This window comes from Leptonychotes weddellii, chromosome 16, assembly GCF_054177405.1.
Source record: "Leptonychotes weddellii isolate Sample4059 chromosome 16, ASM5417740v2, whole genome shotgun sequence".
Taxonomy (NCBI): domain Eukaryota; kingdom Metazoa; phylum Chordata; class Mammalia; order Carnivora; family Phocidae; genus Leptonychotes; species Leptonychotes weddellii.
The window spans coordinates 37,485,310-37,501,487 of record NC_138384.1 but is presented as its reverse complement, the minus strand read 5'-3'; the positions used below and the strand labels follow the sequence as shown (position 1 = coordinate 37,501,487).

At 58.8% G+C, this 16,178-nt stretch overlaps 2 protein-coding genes across 3 annotated transcripts; both read right to left on the bottom strand.

Annotated features, from left to right (window-relative positions):
* Positions 1-2,477: 2,477 nt before the first annotated feature.
* On the bottom strand, positions 2,478-4,003 carry HAMP (hepcidin antimicrobial peptide). Its single transcript, XM_006730744.3, has 3 exons — positions 3,852-4,003; positions 2,810-2,869; positions 2,478-2,724 (listed from the first exon to the last, which is right to left on the bottom strand). The coding sequence occupies exons 1-3, from the start codon at positions 3,936-3,938 to the stop codon at positions 2,620-2,622; spliced, it is 252 nt and encodes an 83-aa protein (XP_006730807.1). The 5' UTR covers positions 3,939-4,003; the 3' UTR covers positions 2,478-2,619.
* A 2,084-nt stretch (positions 4,004-6,087) lies between these two features.
* On the bottom strand, positions 6,088-15,607 carry USF2 (upstream transcription factor 2, c-fos interacting). Of its 2 annotated transcripts, none has more exons than XM_081806730.1 (10): positions 15,448-15,607; positions 15,133-15,179; positions 14,901-15,019; positions 14,646-14,765; positions 14,011-14,161; positions 13,791-13,878; positions 13,433-13,491; positions 7,076-7,170; positions 6,822-6,950; positions 6,088-6,713 (listed from the first exon to the last, which is right to left on the bottom strand). In XM_081806730.1, exons 1-10 carry the CDS (start codon positions 15,507-15,509, stop codon positions 6,624-6,626), a joined length of 960 nt encoding a protein of 319 aa, XP_081662856.1. In that variant the 5' UTR covers positions 15,510-15,607; the 3' UTR covers positions 6,088-6,623. The 2 variants fall into 2 exon arrangements, with proteins under 2 accessions (XP_081662856.1, XP_081662855.1); XM_081806729.1 differs by having other exon boundaries at positions 14,565-14,765; positions 15,448-15,605.
* Between the last annotated feature and the right edge of the window lie 571 nt (positions 15,608-16,178).

The window sequence follows — 16,178 nt, the reverse complement described above, 5'->3', positions numbered from 1 at the left end:
GGGGTGGGGAGGTCCTTTCTCCCAAGGGAGAACCCAGCCGGGGTGGGGAGGGTGAGGGGCAGGGAAATCCCTCAGACCCAGGCGTGTGGAGTCAGAGAAGGCTGATGGAGGGGGAGGGGGAGTCCCACCCCCACCTCAGGCTTCATGATGTCAGACTCTGCCCGTGCCTTTCCCAGACAGGGACAAAAGCCCATTGAGAGCGGGGTGGGGCTTGAGCGCCTGGGTCCTAGAGAAGAGAGGGCCCTGGTGCCTGGGCTTTGGAGGACGATGCTGAGATCCTGGGGTACTCCTGCGTCACAGCCTTCAACCTCAACGCCAACCCCCTTGGGGTCATGTGCCTGCGCAGTTTGGGGGTCCACCCCCTCTCTAGGTGTGAACTGAAGGCTGTCCTGGGGGGCAGGACGCACAGGCCAGTGTGTCCACAGAGGGCACTGGCAACCATCGCTGAAATCTGCAATCCCGGGTCCCCAGGCCACAGGAGGATAGGGCACTGCAGGGCCTGTGCCTGTCCAAACGGGGAGCCACCACTCGGATCCAGCCAAGCCTTCGAAACCAGGCAGGTGTGATGGGGCTGCTCTGATAGAGCATCACAGACTGGGTGGCTTAAAAAACAGAATTTATTGTCTCACGGTGCTGGAGGCCACAGTCTGACGTCAAGGGGTTGGCAGGGTTGGTCCTTTTGAGCGCCGGGGGGGGGGAAGGATCTGTTCTAGGCTTCTCTTCTTGGCTTCTAGATGACGGTCTTCATGTTCACATGGCCTTCTCCCTGCATACAGGCTTCTGTGTCCAAATCCCCACTTTTTATAAGGACACCAGCCCTCTTGGATTAGGGTCCAACCTACTGACCTCATTTTAACTTGACTATCTCTATGAAGACCCTATTTCCAAATCAGGTCACAACCTGAGGTTCTGGGAGTTAAGACCTCAACATTTAAATTTGGGAGGGTGGGGGGACACACAGTTCAGCTCATAACTCATAAGCAGCTATACTCTGTGGGGTTGCTGAGCAGAGAGAGGATGACGGCAAGGTCCCACAGCTCATGGGAGCCCAAGCTGTCCACCTGTCTTCCCCTCCCCATCCTTCAGCCTCCATTCAGGGAAACCTCTCCCAGAGGATGAGCCTCTCATGGCTTCCAAGACAGAAGGTAGAAGGTGGTGGTGTACGGGACTGATCTGGCTCCCAGCTGAATTCACTTTGGCTACCAGAGTGTTGATTTAAAAAACAAAATCCCTGTAATCAGTTGCCAATATCTTAAAAACCAGGAAATCTCACATCAAAATAAGCATGGCCGCCTTCTCTTGAAAAGAAGCTCTAGCCATGTTTGGCCTGCCTTTGGGCATGACAAGCCATCTCCCGGTCCCCCTAACGATCTAACCCAGGCCTCCCATCCATATGCAACATTGAGGCCAAATAGCCAAGGCCATTTATCACCATGCTAGTGCTGACGTTTTCTTATGGGCTAAGAAGATGGTGCATCTTCTCTGTTTCTGTCAAAAGTGGGGAAATGGGGGGCGCCTAGGGGGCTCAGTCGTTAAGCGTCTGCCTTTGGCTCAGGTCATGATCCCAGGCTGCTGGGATCGAGCCCCGTGTCGGGCTCCCTGCTCAATGGGAAGCCTGCTTCTCCCTCTGCCCACTCCCCCTGCTTGTGTTCCCTCTCTCGCTCTCTCTGTCAAATAAATAAATAAAAATCTTTATTTAAAAAAAAGTGGGGAAATGGGATACATTGAGAGGGACACGGTTTCAAGAAGAATGGGAGGGAACTTAACTCCTTGTGGAGGTGAGCGGTCTCCTCCCGCGTGTCTCACGGGCAGTGTGTCCTTACTCAGAGGATACCCCTTATGGTGCTCTCTGAAACCCAGCCACCGCCCCTCACTCGGTCACTGTGCCTGCCTGCAAGGCCGGTGGTTCTCAGACTTTCTGGTGGCAAAATCTTTCTACTTTCTACTTTCTACTCTGCAAAATCATCGAGGACTCCCCAGAAAACTTGTTTACGTGGGTTCCATCTCTAGCTGCTCCACGTCTTAGAAACTGAGACCGGGACATTTTGAAAGCCCAAGGCACACCAGCACACACAACCCGTTCCCGTCGGAGCGATGAGGTTGACCCGGCGTCACAGAGCCCGTGAGCCCATGCGCCCCCGATGGGAGGCGAGTGAGCCTGATGGAGCCCTATCAGGGGTTCCCCGGACCTTGCTTTGAGAACCCTTGTGAGGACTCTGCATTAGTTACCGTTCTATTAAGAAGGCTTCAAGGAGAGGAAACTCGGTTTCACTTCTAGCCCCTGCTGTTGCAACATAGGTTCTAGGTCTTCTGAAGCAGGGAAGGAGGAAGGGAAGAGCAGGAAACAGATTTTCCTTCACCAAACCTCTGTGCCAACCCCGGTACCCACCAACCCTGCATACCCGTAACCAGACAGGGGCCAGAACAAGCCTCTGGCATGGGCGTCGGGCAGGAAGAAAGGGCAACAGACACTCTAGTATGGAAAACAACAGACAGAAACATTTTATTCCACGTCCGGTCACGGCGGGTTGGAGGGCAAGGCAGGAATAAATACAAGGGGCAGGGAGGACCGGCGGGGCGGGGAGGACCGGCGGGGGCGGGGGGCCAGGCTGGGAGGCTCTAGGTCCTGCAGCATAGCCCACACATTGGTTTATTACAGCAGCCACAGCAGAACAGGCAGATGGGGAAGTGGGTGTCTCGCCTCCTCAGCCTCGGGAGCGTGGGCTGTGGGGAAGAAGGGAGAGTGAGCGGAGCTCGGGCCCAGGCAAGGGCTGGGGGAGGCTCAGGAGGGAGTCGTCAGTGCTCTCACCATCAAGCCAGCCTCGGCTCCAGCTGCGTCCTGGGCTTGCAGGGCTGCGAGCTGTCCTGTCTGCGGGAGCAGAAGGGGTGGTGAGGAAGGTCAGGGCCCAGGGGAGCTCTCAGACTTGCCCCCACACACCGGCTCCTCCCCAAGGGTCGGTGTCCTGGGGCTCCGTGGGTGTCCTGGGAGCCGCCTGGCGGTCCGGACTTTTCTCCCCTCCGCTCACGCAGCTCTTCCCATAGACATCCCAGATCTGTCTCCTTCTCTCCCCACAGCTACTCTTCTTGGGGACATCGCCCTCCCCGGCCTGCTGCCACCCCCGCCTGGAACATGTCTCCCTGCATCTTGCCCCATCCATTCTGTTCCCCATGCCTTAGCAGTCCGATTAAAAGCCTGTGGGGCTCCCCTTGCACGTGGAGGAAAATCAGTATTTCCACAGTTGTCCGCAAGACTTGGCACGGCCGCCCCTCAATCTCCTCTCCAAGTACCGTCCCCTTCACTCACTACACCTCCTGATCCTTGGGGACGTTCGCCACACTTGCCCTCTCCCGGGCATTTGTTTGCTGTCCCCTTCTCTTATCCTCCCAGTCCTAGGTCAGATTTCATTTTCTCACCAAACTCTTGATCCCATCTGAAGTCCTCCCCCCACCCCTCATGGTCACTCGGGTATCATCATCATTTTCCGTTATTCATGAAGAGCATTTACTAAAACACAATGATCTTATTTCTGTTTTAATGGTTCCCAGACTAATTCCCTGACTGGGATGTAAGGCCCGTGAGAGCAGAACTCCTCTCATCTACCTTGTTCCCTGTGTGCTCCCCACTGTCCAGACTAGGACTGAACACGGAGCAGACACGCCACTCACGGTGCAATTCGTTCGGGGCCTCCAGTCCCTGATACTCAGGCCCCCGGCTCTGTACCCCCCCTTCCCTGCCCTGAGCTCTGTCCCGTGCTAAGGGGTCTGCGGCTGCCCTCAGCACTCCCCTCCCAGGGCCTGGCTCTCCGGTGGTCTCGGCCGCCGAGCCGGACCCAGGCCCTGTGGGCTCTCACCTGGGGCGGAAGAACCCAGCCACTGGCCAGACCGGCCAGGAGGAGGGACAGGAGGCCCGCAGCCTGGATCCGCGTGCTCATTGCCATCGTGCCGTCTGTCTGGCTGTCCTGCTGTCCCGTTGGGTTCAGGACTGGCTGTGGTGTCTGGGGCCCCGTTTCAGTTGCTTTTATGGGTCCTTCTGGAGGAGGCGGGGGTGCTAAGCCCCCTCCCCTTTGTCCTAACTCATTTCCAAGAAGGTGGTGGCGCCGACAAGACCGGAGATAAGCGGGAACAGAGAGACAGGGAACAGTGTTATGTCACCCTTAGCAGAGGTGTGTCCAGGGGGTGGGGCAGTCGGGGCCACAGACACGCGCCTCTAGCCAGCCACCTGGGAACACTTTCCCTGACATGGCATCACCCTGTTGACCTCGGGAAAAAAATTCCCCCTTTTGCCCCAGAAGTTGAACAGGTCGATGAGTAGGAGCGAGGTGACCTCCTATTCCCCACCCTTTCCCGATGTCCTCATCCCCAGGGAGGCTGGCCGTTGCTTAAGGGGCCCCCCCCAGGGGTGCCCAGCATCATTCCTCCCGCTTCAGGCTCCCTTCGCACAGGGCGCAGATCCAGGCAGGAAACGCTGGGGCAGCCAGACGCACGGGTTTATGTCGGCACAAGCCCCCAGCGTGCGTGTGGTTTTCTGAGTATCAGAAAAGGTCTCTGGAGTTTTTGCCCATTGAAGCCCACAGTGTTGGTCATTGCTAACCCCGGAGGCCTGCCTCTTCTGTGCCACCTGTCCGAGCGGCTCCTGCCGGCCCCATGCTGGGCTCTGCTCTGTATTCAGGGGCCGCGGCTGCCTTCTTCGCCCCCAATCCCCGGGGCCTGGCTGCCCAGGCCCTGCTCCCTCTTAGCACTGTGCCCACCCCAAGACTTGATTTCTTCATTCTATAGGAGGAACTGCAGGGAGAGATGGGGGCAGTGCCCAAGCTCAGCCAGAGGCAAGAGCTAGGGCTCCAGCCTGAGCAGCCTGACTCTGGGGCGTGTGTTCGCACCACTGGGCTTTCCCGTCTCCCCACAAGCACAGGAGGCCACAGGGGAGCACGCTGGACTGGGCCCACACTGGCACCTGGAATCCGGCAGTGGTGGGAGCATTTAAACCACAGACATCGGCTGACTCTACAAACCTGGGCCTTTTTTCTTGAGGGCCGGTTCTCCAGCAGGCCACTGGATGGAGAGACGAAGCAGGTGGCCTGACCGTGGCAACCCCACTCCCACCTACTCTGAGCCATCTTTGGGTGCACATGGTCCCGGGAACCACAAACCCTGATTCCACAGACGGGCCTTTGGCCGGGTTTCCTCCCTGACTCTCGCGGACTACCCAGGCAGGGTCAGCTGCAGCCTAAGGGCCTGTGGACGATGCTGCCAAGGAATGAACACTCTTCCTGGCCCTGAGCTGCTGCCAAGGCCCACTCGAAACCACAAAAATGGGGGCTGTGGGGTCTGGGAAGTGCAGGCCGCTCCCTGCTGCACACACCTTCACTCTAAGACGGCCTCACGCTGAGGGGGAAAGGGAGACGGGGCCGTCAGAGGGCAGCCCAGTTGGGAGCATTTGGGATGGGTCCGGGTGGGGAGCTCGGCCAGGTGAGCTGGCGGGCAGGCCCCGGTCCCGGGAGTTGCATGGGGCCGCGGGCCGCACGCTCAGCCCCGGGGAGACACGGCGGCGGCTCCCAGCACCGCCAGGCAGCACTGCATCGCAGCTCAGGCCAGGTTTCGTCACCAGCCGGGGCAGGGGTCACAGTGCAGGCGCCAGGGCCACGGGGTGAGGCGACAGGCTGACGGGCCAAGCCCGGCTTCCTGGCCATCTGCCCTTCCTGGGGGTGGGGGGGCTCAAGGCCAGGCTCCACCATTGGCTGGTGCAGAGGGGAGGGCTTCAACCCTTAAGGGCAGGGTCAGGAGCCAGTGCTGTTTTTAGTAACAGATGAAAGACCCCAGCCTCTCCTCCGAAAACATGGGACACGTCCTTGACCCCAGCTCCCCACGCCCTCACACCACACATGCACACCTGGAGCCTCAAAGGGGATATTCAGTCCTTAACCTCTCCACCCATCCGACCGACCAACAGACTGGGGTCCGGGAGGTACAGGAAGGATGGCAGGGACTGGCACGCTGCCACACTCACCGCAGCCGAGGCACTGCCCTCGTGGAGCTCCCCACGGTCCCCGGGCCCCCTCCCCATCCCCGAGATGGACAGAGACACAGACAGACAAGGCGGGGCCACATGGGGCCAGTTTATTGCAGTTAAATACCTCTCTCTCTATTTTTTTCGTCCACTTTTCCATAAAGAAAATTAAAACACACACACACACTCGAAGGGGAGCAGGGATCCAGAAACAAGAGGTGGGGTGGGACATGGCCTCCCTGCTTAGGTCCAGGCCCCGGGGATGGCCCCCCTAAAGGCTCCCCTCCTTCCCGAAAGCACCCTGTCTCAGTACCTCTAGAGACCAAGGAGGCAGCGGGATATGGCAGGGCCTCTGTCCTCCTCCCTCTTGCCTCCAGGCGAGACCACTAGAAGTGCTGGGGCTTAGTGGGGGCCGGGAGAAGGGAGACAAGACAGAAGGGGGGGAGGATATCGCTTCCCAAGTTGAGGAGAGCGGCGGGCGCTTATCCACAGAAATGTATTATTTCTCCCCGTTTTGTTAAAAATCTACTATAAAAAAACGCAGCTGGGGGAGGGGCGTCTGTCCCTCTCTGTGCTAAGGGCTGGGGAAGGGGCAGCTGAGGCCGCAGTGGGGTGGGCGTCACTGCCGCGCACTCTCGCCCACCATCTCCAGGTTGTGCTGCTGCAGCTGGGCGCGAAGCACGGCGTTCTCGTTCTTCAGCTCCTCGATCTGGCACACAGGACACGACAGGGGGACCGGGCAGGGGGCGAGGAGCCAGGGGCTGGCTGCCCACACCTGCGCCGGCTCCCCCCGGCCCCGCCCCGCCCCGCCCCTCACCTGCTGCCTCAGCAGCTCGTTGTCCATCTGCAGCCGCTCGGCCTCCTTGAAGGTCTCCTGCATGCGCTGGTTGGTCTGGCGCAGCTCCCGGATGTAGTCGCAGGCCTTTGACAGGATCCCTCCTTTACTCTGGGGGGTGGGCAAGAGCGCTGGTGAGCGCCGCCCGCTGGCTCGCCCAGGACGGCGCCCAGGGACCAGGCCAGGCAGACTTTCTCGAAGGGGTGGCCGGGGGCGGCGGGGGGCATGGCACTTACCGCTCCCGTCTTGCTGTTGTCTGCATTACAATCTGGAATGATTTTTGAAAGTTGGACGATCCAGTTGTTGATCTTGTCCCTCCGCCTCCTCTCCACTGCAAGAGTAAGAGCCGTGTGGCCCGCCGTGCGCACAGAGCTTCCCAGAGCTTCCCGCGCGGCGCTCCCACCCGCCGCGGACCGGGGCCGCCCACGGGGGCAGCGCCCACATGTGGGCACCTGGCTGCCACGCCCCGCTTCACGCCGCTTCTCACGGGCCGCACGCACACACCTTTCGGGCAGAATCAACAGTGGGGACGGTGGGTTCATTTTGTTTACCTGCCTGGCGTATTTTTTTAAAAAGTAATTCACTTTTAATAATTGGCATAATTGGCATCTTCTGAAAAACGTAATAATTGGCATCTTCTGAAAAATGGGGAGTTGTGGCTTGTGTTCTTGGGAGGCAAGAATGGGCCAGAGCCCCTTTCCACAGGACCCCGGCGCCCCTGTCTGGTTCTCCACAGCTGCTGCCTTTGATTTTCCACAGTCCTCAGGCCTCCCCCGGGGCTTTGGGCTCCACAAATTTTTTAGTTCAACTTTAAAATCACAGTCTGACCATGTCTCCCCCCTGGTTAAAATCCTTCTCCAGAGCCCAGGCAGCGAGTCCCAAGCTGCCACGGCTGATGCTTGTGGCTCTCAGGGGCCTGGCCCCACCAACCACGGGGGCAGTCACCCAAGGGCAACGTGAACCCTACCTTGAAGGCCAGGGCTGGCAGACCAATGGAAGACTTCGCTTGAGAAATCCAGATTCGTGATTTACTCCCGTAACACTCAGCAATCTCACCCAAACTCTGTCCGCTGACCTGAGCGGCGGCTACCCCATCCCTGTGGCTTCTCATCGGGCTCATGTCATGGCCTAATGACAGCCACTTGGGGTCTGCCTGCATTGAAGCCTAAGACCAGGGTTCAGGGCCTATGGAAGCAAAGCTATGCCAGAATCTTCCTTACCTTCCAAGCACAGTACTAGGGATCGGTGTGGACACACACAAGAAAGCCCAGTCACCTTCCCCAACCGACACACACCCTCATCCCTCCTGCCAGGACAGCTCATGGGCAGATGTAGGCAGCATTTGTGGAGGAGATGAAGCCTATAGGTGGGATTTGGAAAGTGGGGCAAAGGAGTACTTCCTCTGGGCTGGGCAGTGTTGATGGGGGTTGTCAGAAGGGGTCTGGGTGAGAGTGAAAACGGAGGGTGGGCCAGAATCACACCCCTCACTCCTCATGGCCTCCGAGGTTGGTGCCTCCCGCTGACCGTGTTGCTCTCACCAACAACACGCCTGGCCACCAATCGTCAAACCCACTGCTGGCTCCTGGCACTTGGCTCCGTCTGCTCACTGCCAACCGTCCTTCCCCACGTCCAGGTGCCCCCTGCTCTGGCCCGGGTTATGACACCCTCCTTCAGGGACTCTCCTCCTCCCTTGCTCTCCAGGACTGCACTTACCCACCCGCCGCCCTGGGGTGAGGGCACAGCACCCGGGTCTCATTACTGCCGGGGAGGGCTGCACCTCCCCACTGAGGATGGCCACGTCCTACCACCTGGAAACTCTGTGGCTAAAAACTGCAGTGGAACCAAGAGTCTAGCCCAGGCCTGGCGGCATCGGCCACCCTGCCCTCCAGCACTGCGCTCTATTCCCAAGGTTTCAGCAGAGAAACTCAACAGCAGACGGCTTCTCCGCTTCCTGCTCTCCCCTCATGCAGTCTGGCCTTCTCAAGCCCCCGGCACCGGGCTGCAGCCAGATCTCCTGCAGACTCCTCCCTTCCAACCACCAGATGGCAAGGATGGGGGCGCCGGGCACATCTTTTCCAGTTTGCGTTTACTTAAAAATTATTGCCTGCCCAGGGCACCTGGGTGGCTCAGCCGGTTGAGCATCCGACTCTTGGTTTCAGCTCGGGTCACAATCTCAGGGTCATGGGATTGAGCCCCAGGTCGAGCTCTGTATGCAGCAGGGAGTCTGCCTGAGATTCTCTCCCTCTGCCCTTCCCCTGCTCACTCACGCTCTTGCTCTCAAATAAATAAAATTAAAAGAACCCCCAAACCAGAAAACCTTAGTGCCTGCCCTACTGTGTGCAGGGGGGCACCTGCAAGCCCAGAGTCTGTGGAGGACTCAACCTCTGTCCTGCTGGTGTGCACGGCACCTCTGTGCAATGTGTGTGAATGGGGGACACGGACACCAGAGAGGTGCTATGACCGAAGGTTGTACCAAGTGCCTGGGCAATGCCAGGGTGAGCCAATGATTTCTACATGGTGCTGGGTGTGGTGGGCCTTCAGAGAAAGACTTGGGGAGGGAACATTTGGGCTGCTTTCTGAGGGGAGGGGCATCAGGCAGACAGGTGTGGAAAATGCTAAAATGGGGACATGGAAATACTCTGGGGAGGCAAGTGGGGAAGGGAAAGGCTAGGTTGTGAAGGTCTCAAATGCCTTGTTGATGGGCCCAGGCCCTTTCACCAAGCAGGTGGTGAGGTGGTCAGACCTGTGGCTCGGGAAGACCATCCTGGCACGTTTGAAAGGGAGGACGCCCGGTCAAGACCAAGGCCACGTCTACTCCACAGTAGAGCTTCGCTTACACCCATACGACACTGAAAACCATCCAGAAGCAAAATCTGCCAGGACTGAAGGGAGAAACGGACAAACTCACAGACATGCTTGGAGACGTTAACGTTCCTCTCTCAGTAGCTGATAGAACACGTAGACAAAAAAGTCAGGATAGAAAACCTCAAGAGTGTCAACCAACTTGAGCTAGCCGACCCCGAGGGAACTCTCCACACCACAGCAGAGACACGCATTCTAAGCGCACATGGAACCTTCCACAAGACAGACCATATTCAGGGCCATAAAACAAGTCTCAACAAATCTCAGAGAACTGACATTATATAGTAACAGTAAGTTTCTGATCAGAACAGAACTAAATTAAAAATGAGTAACAAAAAAAAATCCAAAAAACACAAATGTTTGAAAATTAAGCAATGCACTTCTAAATAACCCATGGGTCAAAGAAGGTATCATTAGGGAAATTGGAAAGTATTTTAAACTGAATGATAACGAAAACCAATATATCCAAATGGGACGCAGCTGAAGCAGCACTGGAGTGAAATTTACATCTAGAAAGGCTTGTGCTGGGAAAAAAGGAAGGTTTAAATCATCTTGAAAGGCCAGGAAAAAAACCCCAAACTAATTAAACCCAAAATAAGTAAATGGAATGAATTAGCAACATTAAGAGTTGAAACTAATGAAATAGAAAAAGCAATCTCAGCTGGCATTTAAAAATCAGATTTCTGGATTTCTGACTCCTAAGAGGTTCCCAGCAACAGTGGGCCCAAATTCTGACCCGGCTGCAATGGACTGGCCCCACAGGCTCCAATTCCCTGTGGGGCCTGGAGATGGGCTCCCGCAGTCCCAAGAAAAGGTGGAAAAGAGGGAAAAAGGAGAAAGAGAAGCTGATATGGGGTCTAATTCAGCACAGAATCTCAGGGTTCGCAGACATGAGGGAAGGAGAAGCGGCAGAGTCGAGGGTGGCCCTGGCTTTCGGTTCTGGCTTGGGTAATTCTAAGAGGGATGCTTTTTGCCCTGTGGGAAAAGAAATGTTGCATGGGAACCTTTGGGGGGGGGTGGCGGGGAGCTTGTTTTGGACAAGGTGAGTATGAGGTGTCTCAAGGACATCCAGAAATGAAGATTTTGAATGGACAGTTCAAACTACGGCTATGGAGTTCAAGAGAGAAGAACGGAATAGAAACAGCTTTGTAGGTAGCCAGGGTCCGGGACGAGGGGGGAGCCCTGGGAGGACACTGAGGAGCGGTTCTCACCTTGTCCAAATCACATACTCTTTTCTGGAGCAATGATGAATACCTACAATTGGGCATAGGGTTTGGGGGATACTGAATATCCCTGAGCTGAAGGCTTCAACTCTCCTGAGGCCAATGGAAGACAGGCCAGACTTTAAGGAACACCAACAGTCAAAGCAGTTTCCAGCCTTGCCCAATGGGAAGAATCACCTGGGTAACTTGTTGAAATACAGGCTCCTGGGCCTCCCGCTGACCTACTCATTCTGAACCTTGAGAGGACGGCCCCAGAGATCGTGACTGTTAACAAGCTTCCCGGAGCTACTGGGAAGCTCTGCTCTGAGGAGCAGGCTGGGAAGGAAAAGCAGAGTGCAGGAAAACCAGAGTGTGTAGAGCAGAAAGGAACATTCCCGAAAGGGGACCAGGCTGGGTCAGATGCTCGGAGCACAGACAGGAAAGGAAGCCAGTGAATTTGGCAATGAGGTCGTCATGGGTGACCTCAGACGGACCTCCTTTGGTAGAGAAAGGAGTCAGACTGGCAAGGGTACAGGGAGGATGGGCAGAGGGTGGGTCAAAGACTGTGCAGGTTGGGAGACGGAGAGCAAGATGCAGCTGGAGCGTAAGGACAAGGTTATGAGAAAGACTGCTGACTGCTCTCTGCAGGATGAGCAAGATTCAAGACTCGGCAGGTGAGAGGCGGAGAGTGCAGAGCAGGCTGGAGGGTGGCTCGATGGTATCCCCGAGTCACCGGCTGCAGCCTTACCAGATGGTGCACTGCAGGGCTGGGGGCACCGGGGTAGTCGAGCTAACGCCATTTCACACACGACTACACAGATGCAGAGACTGAGAAGCAGCCTGATGTCACAGAGCCAGTAAGCAGCACGGCCGGGACTGCCTGGGGTAGCCTACTGGAGGCCCCTCAATCACACCACACCCCCAAACCAAGCTCGGCCTTTCCCCTTCCCTTCAAACCAACCTGACGCCATCAGGAAACCCTGATTCTCCAGCCTTGCAATCTTCTCCCCCAAGCGCTCCCCTGCTTCATGCCCTGTCCTGTCTCAGGCCGACATCTGCAGTCACCTGCGATGTTCCCAGCCTCTGGTGTCCCATCTCCTCCGTAGAGACCCCTGGCTTCCCCTCCGATTAGAATAAAAACCCCGGAGCAAGGATGCTGTTCTTACAAGGCCCCGCGTGCCCTGGCCAGCCCTCCCACAACGCCACCAACTTCCTCTTTCCTCCTCTGAATTCTGCTCTTCTTCAGACACACCGAGGTCTGTCCTGGCTCTGGCCTGGGTGTTTGCACTTGCTCAGCCCCCTGCCTGGGACTCTGCTTCGGGGACTTGGCCGCCCGTTCAGGCCTCTGCTCCAGGCTCAGAGAGGCCTATGGAGCACACCACCGCCATTACTCCCTAGCTTCTCGCGCAGCTTTCTCTCCTCCTCACATCACACCGCAGCTTCGTGTAATCTGTCTCTCCCACCAGAAGGAACACTGCGAGAGCCAAGACCTCATCCGTTCTGTCAGCCCCTGGACCCAAGGGCCTAAAAGCCAGGCAGATGTAGGGTACGGATGTACTAAAGGCTGAGCTCAGTGAGCTGCTCGGGTCACAGCTGCAAAGGCCCAAACCCAGCCGAACACCTTCAGGACTCTCAGGGCCTCACCCTGACATTCAACGCCTTCCTTAGTCCTCGCTGGTCCCCCACCCCCAAGCACGCCGCATGGAACCTCTGCTTCGACCCCATCAGCACTGCCCGAAGCAACCTCGGCCCACTCTGCCTTCCCTCCAGCTTGAGCTCCCCTCCGCCTGACAGGCTCTCCCAAAGGCCAGCTCTCTGGGGAAGACACCAGCCTAAACTTCGCCTCCTTGACACCGCAGACCAGGCTCCAGACCCGGCCCAGGGTGCACGCTGCTCAGCCTAGAATCCGCCTTCAGGAAACACGTGCTGAGAGAAGATGACCTAGGTGTAAACGCCCCCCTGGACTTGCATGCTACCATGACCAGGGGGTGGGGGGGTGGAGGGGGGAATGCGGTGGAGGACTAAGGGACAGCATTAAGGGCCAAGATGACCTTAGGGTGGGATCTGTTGTTTAACGGAAGGGCACGATGCTCGGCCTTGGCCAGCCAGGGGCACAGCTTCGGGGAGTTTCAATCTCAGATGTGTTCTCCAGCAGACCAGAGCTGCTTCTAGAAGTCAGGTGGGTGGGGGAAATGAAGGACAAGAGTGCAACAGCTGCCACATGGAAAGTAGTCCTAAGGAAACCAAATCAAACCGATTCTTCAAGAGAAGCAGGATATCCACATGTGAACGTGAAATTTGCCATTTCAGACGTTGACCATGAACTCAAGATCACTAGTCAGCGTGACAAAACACCTTCCACGTCACACCTCCTGCCTTTCTGTTCCTGACAACGGACTTCTACCTGTTTTTACTTTTCCAGCGTTCACCAAACACCTCTTGTGCACTCACGGTGAGCCAGTGAGCCGTGACACCAAGCACCAGGCCTGGCGGTGCCCATGGGGCCCAGAAACTCCAGCCAGACCTTACCTTCATTGTGCTGGGCCCTCCTTCTTTCATCCCGTGGTGTTCTGGTTCCGTCAATTTTCCTAGAAGAAGAAAAAGATGGGCACGTGTTCTCTCAGATCCCATTTGTCTAAACACCTATTAAGGAGTCAGATTTGGAAATTATCTCTGTAAAATAAACTCCCATGCAAAAAAAAAAAAAAAAAAATACTAATGCCCTTGCTTATACTTAAAAAGCAGAAACAGACCAAAAAAATACGCTGACTGCTTGCTGTGCTCAACTGTCTGGCTCCCATTCGAGAAAAACTTCCCTTCCTTTGGCCCCCTCACACCAGCCCCTCCCCAGGTCCCCTGCTCCTGGGACCGGGTCTCCCACACATACGGGGAGTAGGGGTGTGTCCGGGGTGCAATCGTCCTCTGCGTTCCTGTCTGAAGCACATCTTGTGGTGTCATCATGACATAGAACTGGCCTGCAGCAAAAGCGGGGGTTAGTGCAAAAACTGGGGGGGAAGGGGGACAATCAGAACCGGTTGGGGGGGCTTCCCTCCCTGCTAGGCCTGCTGCCTCCCCTGCCTTCCGCCCTGGCCCCTTCCTCCCTTTACCTCCGGCCTGCAAGCTCTGGTCTGTGGTCTGTACGGACACAGCCGTGGTATCTCCCACACTGGATGCTGGGAAATAGGCAAACCGTGCCTCCCCACTGACAGCCTCAGCTGCCGGGCTGCCGCCATTGCTGAAGGGATTTTGGATTACGGCCTGGGGAGTAGGAGGACACAGAGGCCACCCTTAGCCATCTTTGCCAACCCATCCCCTTCTTGCCGTGTAGAATGTTCACCGCATCCTCTGGAGGACGGGAAACCCCTCTCTGTGTGCCACTCTGCCCTGTCTCCTAGCCAGGGAACTCAGCAGATGCCCAGCAATCACCTGATGAGCTGATCCACTTTCACCTCTAAGAGACTTTCCTGTTATCATCATCCCCATTTTACAGAAAGAAAGAAAAGCTCTTGACCCAAGTTTTACCACGCAGAACAGGGATCTGACCCACACCGCCTGATGGTCTGAAGGCAGCATCGGTTTCCCACTTGCCCCACCCCGTGGGGATTCCCAAGAACAGCGTCAGTGTCCCCTCTCCATCCCCCCAGGGGTGGTGGGCACCTACCAGCGGGAAGGGCGCTGCGGGACCTGGGGGCACAGAGGCAGCAGTGGGGCCAGGACGCTGGGCTGCCCCGTCCACACCCACCTGGGTCACAGCCTGCTGCCCCCCCGCGAAGGCAGCCGTAGACACAACGCTGACGGCGCCAGCCGTGTCGCCCTGGCCATCCAGCTGACCATCAGTCACCTGGACTACGCGGTACGTCACCTGCAGGGGGCGGCAGAGCAGCGAGATCGGCTCTGGGGTCCCGGCCGGGGCCAGGTCTGAGCCCCTCCCAGCCCGCCCGCTCGACCCTCGGCTCAACCCTCCACTTGCCCGCGGGCTCCCGGCCCGCAGCTTCACCTGTCCTCCATTATTCTCTGTGCGAAACTGGTACTGGATGTTGTGGTCGCCAAACGCCGCCTGCTGGACGCTGGCGATGGCCACCGCCGTCTGCTCCTCCGCCCCAGGGCCGTCCCCGCCTGCGGTCGGAGGCGGGGGGGGGGGGGAATGGTCAGTGGTCACGCGGCCAAGGCGCCCCCAGTCCCCTCCCCGGGCGCAGGCCGCGGCCCCGGTGAGCCCCGCGAGCACTCACCTTCCTGCAGCTCGACGCCCTCCTCTGCCTCGGGTCCCTTGTCGTGACTGCGGGGAGGACGGGAAGAGGGGGGTCAGGGCCTCCCGCGCCCCCGCCCCTTTGCCCAGGTGCACGGCCCCCGTCCCGCCCGGCCCAGTCTGGAGCTGGGGCACCGCTAGGACCCGGGGCCGAGGGTATTAGCGCGGGTTCCCCCTCCCTCGCAGCCTCCATTTTGAGCCGGGCCCAGCGGCCGCTCGGGATCATGGCGGCCCGGCCGCCAGGCCGAAGGGCCGGGGCCAGGGCGCGCGGGGGCACGGGCCGGTCGGGCACTCTTACCTGGCGGCGGCAGCAGCGGTGGCCGAGGCAGCGGGATCCAGACCCGGGTCCAGCATGTCCATGGGGGGGGTGGGGGCGGGGGGGGCGCGGGGCCCGGGGGGGGGAGGGGAGGGGAGGGGAGGGAGGGGAGGGGGCGGGCGGCCGGGGGGGCCCCGAGCCCGGCGCTCACGCCGCGCGGCAGGAGGGGACGGAGGAGACACGGGAGCCGCTCGCGCTGATCACGGGGACAAACAGTGGGGTCATGTGAGGAGGAGATGCCGCCGCCGCCGCCGCCGCCGCCGCTGCTGCTCCTGCAGCCGCCGCCGCCGCCTCCGCCCGCCCGCCCGCCGGCTCCCGGCGGCTCTCGGCTCCGGGACGCAGCGCGGCCGGCCCCCGCCCGCTGCACGCGGCCCTCGGGCCTCCTTCCCTGAGCAGCGGCCGCCGCCGCCGCGACTTTTTTTTTTAACCCGGCCCGCCCTGGGTGGCTGCCGCCTCTCCCCTGGATCGCCGGCTCGCGCGTCCGCCGCCCGGCCTGGCCCAGTCCGGCGGCGGATCACTGCTGCAGCCGCCGCTGCTTTCTATTTTTTCCCCCTTTTTTTTCCTCCTTTACTTGAGCTGCGCGCGCGCGGCGGCGGCGGCGGCGGCGGCGGCGCGAGCCCGGGGCCGACGCGCGCGGGGGGAGGGCAGCCCCCGGGGAGCGCGCGCGCTGTGTGTCTCCGATGGCGGGCGGGCGCGCGCGGGCCCGGGTCTCG